The 10,531-nt window shown below is 43.4% G+C and overlaps 4 protein-coding genes across 4 annotated transcripts; 1 reads left to right on the top strand and 3 right to left on the bottom strand.

Annotated features, from left to right (window-relative positions):
• On the bottom strand, window positions 246-1,946 carry LOC110430479 (putative nuclease HARBI1). The gene is made up of 3 exons (XM_021448187.1): window positions 1,912-1,946; window positions 589-1,483; window positions 246-296 (listed from the first exon to the last, which is right to left on the bottom strand). The coding sequence occupies exons 1-3, from the start codon at window positions 1,944-1,946 to the stop codon at window positions 246-248; spliced, it is 981 nt and encodes a 326-aa protein (XP_021303862.1).
• On the top strand, window positions 4,262-6,684 carry LOC8067482 (protein SULFUR DEFICIENCY-INDUCED 1). The gene is made up of 4 exons (XM_002439989.2): window positions 4,262-4,648; window positions 5,446-5,658; window positions 5,740-5,895; window positions 6,014-6,684. Exons 1-4 carry the CDS (start codon window positions 4,526-4,528, stop codon window positions 6,416-6,418), a joined length of 897 nt encoding a protein of 298 aa, XP_002440034.1. The 5' UTR covers window positions 4,262-4,525; the 3' UTR covers window positions 6,419-6,684.
• LOC110430621 lies at window positions 7,176-7,617 on the bottom strand. Its single transcript, XM_021448459.1, has one exon. The coding sequence runs from the start codon at window positions 7,538-7,540 to the stop codon at window positions 7,223-7,225; it is 318 nt and encodes a 105-aa protein (XP_021304134.1). The 5' UTR covers window positions 7,541-7,617; the 3' UTR covers window positions 7,176-7,222.
• LOC8080079 lies at window positions 7,915-8,550 on the bottom strand. The gene has a single exon (XM_021448188.1). The coding sequence runs from the start codon at window positions 8,548-8,550 to the stop codon at window positions 7,915-7,917; it is 636 nt and encodes a 211-aa protein (XP_021303863.1).

The following is a 10,531-nucleotide window of genomic DNA, read 5'->3' on the forward strand; positions in this document are numbered from 1 at the left end:
CAACCTTTAGTTTTAGTTTTAGTTTCAGTTTGAACAAAGCTATTCATTTTCCCACTTTAGTTGCGGAACTATTATTTCCCTTGTCACTTTATATTTTATTTTGGCGTGCTTTTGTGATACCTGGACGTGCTTTATTTGAAATCATTCAAAGTGTGGACAATTTGCTATATTATTTGTTATTGAAATAAATGTCAATTTGCTTGTGATATGCCAATTTGCTTGTGATACCTGGACGTTGATCATTGCTACCTGATAGGGACGTTGAGCATTGCTACAGGACCATGCACGTTTTCAGACTAATACATTTGTTCAAAATCAAATAATACATTCCAGACTACACTATTCAGAATCAAATAAACAGATGCTAATACATTTGTTCAAATGGTAATAAATCGATGGAAGTACAAATAATAATAGTTGGCTTGTATATAAATCATAATGTGTGGAGTATAAATCAGGATGACGGTTCCATAGGTGCTCGATGAGGTCTTCTTTCAACTGAAAGTGTGTTGGCTTGTCTCTGATCTTTTTATGGGCTTCGATAAATTCAGCAAGTGTGCGAGTAGGCGTGCCATGAGAAGGACACACATTTTCAGCAACATCCGGGAACCACTCATCTGGGTCGACGACTCTTTCATCTTCAACAATCATATTGTGCATGATAATACAAGCCCTCATGATCAACGCAAGTGTCTCCCTGTCCCACATGCGACCTGGCTGTCTAATGATAGGAAACCTTGCCTGCAGTACCCTAAAAACCCTTTCAACATCCTTCCTTGCTGCTTCTTGTGCTGTTGCAAAATACTTCTGCTTGTTTCCCATAGGAGTTGAGATGGTCTTGACTAAAGTCGCCCATGGGGGGTAAATACCATCTGCGAGGAAGTACCCCATATTGTACTCATGGCCATTAATTGTATAGTTCACCTCTGGAGCTCTACCTTCTGCCAGGTTGTCGAATAGAGGAGACCGATGAAGAACATTGATATCATTATGAGAACCAGGCATCCCGTAAAATGCATGCCAACACCAAAGGTCATAAGATGCAACAGCTTCTAAAATTATAGTTGGCTTGTTCTCATGCCCCTTGTACTGGCCCTGTGATTCCATTGGACAATTCTTCCATTTCCAATGCATACAATCGATGGACCCTAACATGCCCGGAAATCCTCTTTTCTCATTGACCGCTAGCAAGCGTGCTATGTCAGCCTCAGTGGGGTGTCTCAGATATTCTACCTCAAAAATTTCTACAATTGCAGTAACAAACTTACGTAGGCTCTCGAGAGCGGTGCTTTCGCCAATGCGAATATACTCATCCGTGGCATCAGCAGAAACCCCATATGTGAGCATTCGAAGAGCAGCAGTAACTTTCTGGAAGCAACTAAGACCCTTTTTACCTGCCGCATCTCTTTTTTGCACAAAGTAATGATCGCGTTCTTCAACAGCTCTCATGATGCGTAGGAAAAGGGGCTTCCTCATTCTGAATCTGAAAACAACAAATAATAGTTCAACACATTGACAAAAAAATTCAAATAATATGAAATTATCTAATGTGAAAGAATAACAACCTACGACGGAATAAATCTGGACCATAGGTAGGATTATCCGCCAAATAATCCTGATACATCCTCTGGTGGCCGCCTTCTCTATCGCGATGAATGACAGCATGCCCAGGGACCGAACCAGCATGTCTTTGTTTTTTACTAGAATATTTGTGCAAAATCCGAGCAGCTGCGCATATAAAAAAATCATCGTCTTCTGAAGACTCGTCATCCAATTGTCTCCGGAGACGTGATCTGGAAGCCCTCTTCCGCCGCAGCTGAGAACAATTACGCGCCTCACAACATTGAACAAAATACAAAAAATTAATGGACGGACACAAGAATTCACGCACAACAAACCTTGGCGAGTCACAGTGCAAGCCTGTTTGATGGAGTCGGCGGCGGCATCGTCACCAGCAGCAACTTCGATCTAGAAGCCGTCGAAGGCAGCAGCGACCTGGGACGAACTGGAACTTCGCGACGTCTTGATGAACTTCGGGACGAACGGGAACGGCAACTGGGACGAACTGGAACTGGGACGATCTCGACGACGACCACGGGAGACGGGACGGCAACAACCGGCGGCGAACTCGACCTGGAACTTCGCGGCGCCCTGTTTGTTTTTTCCGCGGCAAACACGACGGCGGCGAGGACGCGCGAAACGCAACAAGCAGCGCGCGAAAGAAAAAAAAACCCGCTGCCGGGTCCAAATTGAGAATGCCAAGTCAGTTTTGCAAAGGCCCTTGGAATAGACATCTTTTTAGGCTTTGCATTTTCTTTTGAGACTTTGCAAATAACCTTAAATGCAAAACTGATTTGGAGAGGGCCTTGGAGATGCTCTTAGTCCGCACCCGGCCCATGTTCCAGTCCAATCAAATCTCTCTCTCCCCAGTAGCCGTCGATCTGCTTTGTTTGGTCATATCCACGCCGCTCAGAGGAACAAAGCCGTCATGGAGCTCCCGATCGCCCTTGTATGAGAGAGACGTGTATTATGTTTACGTACAAATGAGAGAGAAAACTAAAAAATATACTCCCTCTATTTATAAATTATAGTATGCTTCAATTTTTCTTAGATATATAACTTTTGTTATGCACTTAAATGTACACTATATCTAGATACATAATAAAAATGATATATATCTAAAAAAAGTCAAAATATTTTTAATTTGAAATAGAGGAAGTAGAAAAGGATGTATGTACATAAAGAAATACAAAAGGACAATTCAGACATCATGAAGTGTAGGTTTGAAATTTTGTGTATCGCAAACAAATACTAGGAGTATTACTATAAAATAAATACAAAAAAAAACTTAGGGGTAGGGTATGTGTGCATACGTTCTTAAAGATGAAGTGTGCGCTCGTGTTTGTGACTGTCTGCGTCTGTAACTGAGTCTCACAAGTAAAAAGACATATTTGAATATATTAGCACTAAAAAATAGCTAAGTAAGTTGTAATTTTTAGTTAGTGGATTCAGCTGCTAATTAGTGGTTGGATGGTGACTTGAAGTTGCATATGAACTAAGGACCTATTAGCTAGCAACTCCAAACTAACTAATAAATAAATAGTTAGCAGCTCCTTATTATATCTAATAGTTAGTAGGCTTGTTTAAATCTATTAGTACTAATTTTAGTTGTTACTCCAATTTTTAGTGCTAATAAATCAAACAGGCCCTACATGCCCATATAGCTAATTATAAGTCAAATTTTATGCCTAAAATATGTTTAATTATTATAACCAGAGGTATTAAAATGTAAATAGATAAAATCCATATGGAACAGTCCCAGTTAAACTCTGCCGATCAAACAACATGGGGGTGTTTGGTTGATGATGTTAAAGTTTAACATGTATCGTAGTATTTTTGTGTTTTTAGCAATTAGAGGACTAGGTTCAAAAGATTCGTGTCTCAAATTCTTCTCTAGCTAAGCCTGGGCATTCGGGTTACCCGATTTTTTCGGATCGGGTAATTCGGGTAATTCAAAATTCGGATAATGAAAATTGGTACCCGATATTAGTCCTGAAAAAACACTATCCGCATTTCGGGTACCCGATAATTCGGGTTCAGATTCGGGTATTCCCGATTTACCCGAATTTTCAAAAAACAACACACTATACAAAATTTCAATAGCAATTTATATATAATTTCAGCAGCAATTTGTATAGAATTTCAATAGCATTTTGTAGAGAATAATATATTACTATCACTTGTTCAAACAAAGAGAATTATGTTCTAATAAATTGATAAGTTCTAATATTTAACTAACAACACATGATAAAAACAAAGATATAGACAAATATTTGGGTAGTTCGGGTACGGGGCATATTACCCGAATTACCCAAACTAATTTTGGATAATAAAAATAACTATCCGAATTTAGGATCGGGTACCTCGGGTTCGGGTAATTCGGGTCTGGGTCCAGATAATTCGGGTACGCGTAATGGGTATCGGGTACTTTGCCCAGGCTTATCTCTAGCTATGTTTTAGTTTTGTAAATAGTCTATATTTAGTACTTTATATATGTATCTAATATTCGATGTTATATAAGTTAAATAAAACAAGAGCGACCAAACAAGGCCTAGATCCAAACACATTTGGACGTGTTCAGTGCTGATGTGAGCGGAGTAATTAACCTTCTTGTTCTGTCCATCACCACTCACTCGGGTCAGTTCTCCCCACGCCAACGCCATCAACCTCAAGGCGCCGCAAGCACGTCGTTGCACCCGGCCTCGGATCATCACACGTCACCCACACCTGCCTCCGCGGCTCAGCTGGATGGGCGCCATGTCCCCATCCAACCCCGTCTCCGGAATCTGGACGCCATCCCGTCCAGGTTCACTCCACCCCCCTCATCTTCCTTCTCCCGGTCCCCTCTTCGTTGCCCCCAGATCCCGCAAACCGCGACAAGAAACCGCCTATCAGCGGACGTTGCTCGTTCTCATCGCCCACCTCTGCTCCTCTCTCGTCTCTCCCCATTCGGACCTCAGCCACCATGGCTTCTTCAAAGAGGAGAGGCGGTGGTGGTGTTGCCGGCGGGGACAAGAAGGATCTATTCCATGTTGTCCACAAGGTGCCCGCCGGCGACAGCCCGTACGTCGTAGCCAAGCACCTCCAGGTTACAGTCCTTCCTTCCTGCACTTGCTGATTATCCCTGCTGCCTTTTCTTGACTACTCGAGAAGTCGAGATTGTAATAGCAATACTCCATCGCGGCATAGCAGCAACCCTGGCGCTATTGTTAGCTTATGTATATACTCATGAGTTAGTATGCCCTTTTTTTTTTGGCAAATCCTAGAAGTAATTTTCTTCATAATCACGATATTCCAACATCTTAGCGTCTTCGCTGTGTTCGTCAGTAGAAACTTGATATCGTGTATTTGCAACTTTACGACTAGATTGCCTTTTACTTTATATGGATATTGACTGTGATAGTTCTTTTTATTCGGTTCTATGCTTTTAGATACACTGTTTATTGACTGCCATATTGGGCGTCGAGTACATGGTTGTCTCAAACGGGGAGTGGTCCAACGGGTAGTATAAAGTTATTCACTGCTTCAGTAAATGATGTGATTCGTAACTGATTATTAGAATTAAGTACCTAAACACTTAATTGTGACAGCTTAATTTATGCTTAGGCCTTGTTCAGTTCACAAAATTTTTTGGATTTCGACACTATAGCACTTTCGTTTTTATTTGACAAACATTGTCCAATCATAGAGTAACTAGGCTTAAAAGATTCATCTCGCGATTTACATGTGCAATTAATTTTATGTGCCGCAATATTCGATGTGATGGGAAATCTTGAAAATTTTTAGGAACTAAACAAGGCCTTACTATACAGGATTTTCCTCAACTCCATCTAAAACAGCCCTGAGCACTAACTTGGATGTTATTTTTTTCATTGCATGAATCAGCTTGTGGAGAAGCAACCGGATATGGCAATTGTGTGGTTCTGGAAGGCAATCAACTCAGGGGACAGGGTCGACAGTGCCCTGAAGGACATGGCCGTGGTGATGAAGCAGCAGGATCGTTCTGAGGAGGCAATCGAGGCCATCAGATCCTTCAGGCACCTTTGCTCCAAGCAGGCTCAAGAATCCCTCGACAACCTCCTCATTGATCTCTACAAGGTACACCTTTTGCCGCTGCAAATCTTTGCACAAGTGCTCAAGAGTTCCTACATTCTAATGTGATGCGGTCACATCTTTCAGAAATGCGGGAAAGTTGAGGAACAGATTGAGCTTCTGAAACAGAAGCTGAAGATGATATACCTCGGTGAGGCCTTCAACGGGAAGGCGACAAAGAAAGCACGATCCCATGGCAAGAAGTTTCAGGTCTCAATCCAACAAGAGACGTCTCGCATTCTGGTACCATTTGTGCTCCCCTGGTTACTCATTCTGATAACTTTATTCGCCTGTCCACGAAGTTTTCAGTTGTGCACAGCTAGTCAGCTTGCTGAAAAAAAATGTCTGGTATATGTCACAGGGCAATCTTGGCTGGGCTTACATGCAGCAGAACAACTTTGAAGCCGCCGAATTGGTGTACCGTAAGGCTCAAACTATTGAACCTGATGCCAACAGGGCGTGCAACCTTGGGTTGTGCCTAATTAAGCAGGGTAGGCACGAGGAGGCACGACAAGCACTCGAGGATGTTCGACTACGTAGAATCTATGGATCAGAAGATGAAAAGGTGGTTGCCCGTGCTGAGCAGCTTCTCCGCGAACTAAACCCATTGAAGTGTGTTTCATCGCCGTTTGAAGTTGGCCTCAGTGTCCATGAAGAGATCATGGGTAAACTAGATCTTATGATGAATGAGTGGACGCCGTTCAGGTCAAGGAGGCTGCCTGTGTTTGAGGAGATAGCAACTTTCCGGGACCAAATGGCTTGTTGATGCATTATTCTGCATGGTTTTATCTTGTCAGTGTCACCCTTCTAGAAGTTTTTGTTCATATACTGGGTGCGCGGGGGTGAGGGCGACAGTGAGAAATAGAGATCAGTAGATATCATATAGCTGGGGTTATGCAAAGCGTTCCCTTTAGGATAGTGTTGTTTTGGTTCATGTTGTATCATTGTATGGTTCAGATTTTCTCAAACAGTGAACAAATGTTGGTGCATGTCCTGAACTTCTACAGGATTTACAGTTGGCTGTTGTGAACTGATCGCTTCTTGGCTTGTTCAAATGAAGATTGAAACGACTCGGCTTCAAGCATCTGTAAATTACGATTTCTGCCAAGGCAAAGCCAATCTGACAACAAAGGCAGATTAAAATCACTGCATCAGAAATAAAAAGTATAGCAACTCACAACAGATGGAATAACTAAAGAAATCTCCATGATCATTCCTGAACACAATTCAGCACACCTTCCTGACAACCTTTGTCCATCTGCTAGTCTGTTTCAAGCTAACTACAAGTTCAGTGTCCAGAACTAGAGGACGAAACCAAAATTGAGCTTCCTAAACCCCCGAGGTGATTGAAATTTCAGAGCATTAACAATAAATTTCAGTTTCCGTTATGCACTGCTCTAGACTTCTACAGTTTATACACTAGAACAAAAATGTTCAGTTCTTGCCGAACTGCCAAATTACTCCCCATCCTTGTCAAAGGTATCACCAGGTCATGTTCCTATGGCCACTGAAGATCATTTGCCGCTGCAGTTACAGTTGATGCACAATGTTAGCAATTGTTTCATAATGCCTAGAATATGTTCAGGAGAGCCATAAGCTCCAGTAGTAGTAGAGTAGCACCTCTAGATGGCACCAGGACCAGGACAAACTCCATCTCGTCGTTGCCGGGCGGCAGGTCCAGGACGACGGGGAACAGCCTAGGCACGGCGCCGCCGCTCCGGCGGCAGATGACGAAGTCCTTGTGCTTGGTCTCCTCTTGCAGCCTCCGGCTCAGTGCGGACAGGCTCTGCTCGTCGAACGTGAAGTACCTCCAAGTCCCCTCGTCGAAGTCGTCCACGGCGCCGTCCTCCCTGGCCGTGTTGTGGAAGATGGTGCGCCGCGCTGGCATGTGCAGAGGCTCCTCGATTGATGGCGGCTCCTCGACATTGGTTTTGGATTCCTGGAAAAAAAATCATAACGAATTTCTTCTTAGCATTGGATACGAATTGATCAAGACCATTAAGCTCATATAACATGATCAACAAATGAATCAATTCAGCAGAACGCTTTCGTTCAGAACAGAACGATCAAGAACAAGCTTCAATTACCCCAAAACCAATCAAGTTAGCGTTCTTTTTTACCCCAAGTTAACTAATTGCGCGAACAAGATGTCAATTTCGCTAGAATGAATCTTAGAGACTCAACAAGAGGCGTTCGTTCTCCAAGAAATCAACCGAGAAGAACACGCTTGGAAAAAAAAATGCAAGAACCGAAAGCATCAGATCAGGAAAGAACGAAGCAAACAAGCCAATCACAATCAGGGTCACGCTTCTGTTCGAGTACCTTGGCGGAGTAGAACCTGACGAAGGAGCTGGACGCGGTGTCCGACGTCGCCGCGGTCGCCTGCATCCGAGCTTCGCAGGACTGGGCGCGGCAGGGCGGCGGGCGCGCCGCCTGCTCCGCGGGGACGCCCTCGACCACCCACGCGCTCTCCTCCAGGCCGACATCGAAGTCGAGGGTGACGGCGTTGTCCCGCGGCGTCTCCCCGAAGCTGGCGCGGAGGAGGCGGCCGAGTGGCCCGGACAGGGTGAGGCACCCGGCGCCGCCGCGCTCCGCGCCCTCCCGCCGCGGCGTCCAGAGGAAGGCGCTGTCGTTGGGGGTGGACGGCACGCCCTGGACGACCCTGCAGCTGGGCGTGGCGGCGTCGAGTGCCGCAGCGGGGTCAGCGGCGCCGAGGTAGAGCCCGCGCTGGCCCTGCAGGCGGACGTACTCGTCGCCGGCGGGCTCCACGGCCCAGACGGTGCCGCGGGAGTTGCGGCGGTAGCCGTGGGAGACGACCTCGGCGTCGTCGGCGGCGCAGAGGTACGTGCCGAGGTGGCTCTTCAGCCGCACGGAACGCGCATTCTCAAAGAACTCCATTGCTGAGTCTGCGTCGGCGTGCGCGCGGTGGACTGATCAAGAATCCAAGAACGGGGTGGCGTTTCTTGATTTGGTGCGCGGACGGAAGGGGAGCGCGGAGGAAGTTCTTGTTTAGGCGGGAGGTAGCAACTAGCAAAGGCGGTTGAGGTTTTGGTCGAGAGGCCAACGGGCCGTTCGCCGTTGGATATATGGGCCTTTGTGATTTTTTTTATTTTGACACTGTAGTATTTTCGTTTGCATTTGATAGCTATCGTTCAACTATAGATTAACTAGGCTCAAAACATTCATTTCATAAATTATAGATAAATTGTACAATTAGTTTTTATTTTCGTCTATATTTAATGTTTCATGCATGTGCTACAAGATCTTAGGTGACGGAGAATTTTGAAAAGTTTTAAAATTTTTAGGTGAACTAAACAAGGCAATGGCAGGATTTCAACCCCCCAAAGGACATTCTGATCCTCCCCACCCTCATAATCGTGTTAAAAGGACATACGAGAATGTAGAAATTACAAGATTAATGAAATATATAAGATGTTTTGATGATCTAATCATTTAGATTTACTAGGAAAATATAAGATCAGTCACAAAAATAATAGATGTTATGATGACCTAGGTCTAGATTGAAAAAACAATTATGTGACATATAATCTACAATTAAATAATTTTGTTAATGCGTGTAGTGTTTTGATTTTAGGTTCTGTTTGGCACATCTTTATCAACAACTTCTGTTTTACACAATAAAGTAAACACGATATTCAATGTAACACAAAAGCGAGACACACAAAGAGAGAATACACAATTATGCATTTCCTCGGAATTCACATCCCCACTTGGATCCTACTTCTCTATTATGAGATCGAGAGTGGCCACTTCGAGGTGCACTCTACTCTCAACCACTTTCCACATTTCACTAGTTTATATTTTCTCTTCCTAGGGCAGGATCATAGCCTGCACAAGCTTCCTACAACACTCCACAAACTTAAGTACTCATTGACACTGTCGAATAGCCTAGGAGGTTTAACCTAAAACAACAAATACTCAACCAAAACCTTGGCTTGCTTAAGTGCTCAAGGCTTTGACATCTCATATAAGCTATCTAAGACTAGTAAGACTCAAACTTCCAAATCTCTCAGAACAAACTAAGGATTTTACTCTATAATCACTTATCGCCCACAAAAAGAGAGGTATGGAAGAAAAACATTGGTTCTTATGCATGCATGGAAGGTGGAAGGCACCAACAACCAGCTCAAGTAGAGTGGGAGAGGTATTCATAGGTTTCTCTTAAAAGCTACCTGCTACATTACCAAACCTAGCCAAGTCGATTGTCCAATCCGGTTAGATCTTTCTCTCTAGATTTCTCACAAAAGGTTTTCTTGAGCATTTTCATTTGTCAGAGTTCAGCGATGTATCCCTGTTAATAGTGAGACATACCTATACTCAATAAGGTACTAGCCTGCACATCCCTTAGTCGATCATGCATTGTTTGTTTGTAGTTACTAATTGGTGAACGCTTTATTGATCATTGCGAGATCTAAGGATTGTGTTGATCTTGGTAAGCCCATGCTTACTAAAATCCTGATATAACTTCCTACTACTCTTAATAAAACACATAGTTAGACACAATGGCGAAGGAAGAAACATATCTAGTTGGTATGTTTGCTAAAGCCATTGCAATTTCCACCGAAAATGGACACAACCATAGTTGAGTTTGAGTTCATGAAAATTGGACTCCATAAAAGATAAGATACTCCTTCAATTCAAAATTATAAGATGTTTTGGATTTTCTAAATATTTTTTTGCTATGTACTTATGTATACGATATGTCTAGATATATAGTAAAAGCAATATATCTAGGAAAAATAAAATATCTTATAATTTGTAATAGATAGAGTAGTAGGGGTGTGTTTGATATATACGGCTAGTTACTAACCCAAATTAGCCATGGTTGACTACCTAGTTGGCTAACACCTAGAGCTAA

Source organism: Sorghum bicolor, chromosome 9 (genome assembly GCF_000003195.3).
Source record: "Sorghum bicolor cultivar BTx623 chromosome 9, Sorghum_bicolor_NCBIv3, whole genome shotgun sequence".
NCBI lineage: Eukaryota > Viridiplantae > Streptophyta > Magnoliopsida > Poales > Poaceae > Sorghum > Sorghum bicolor.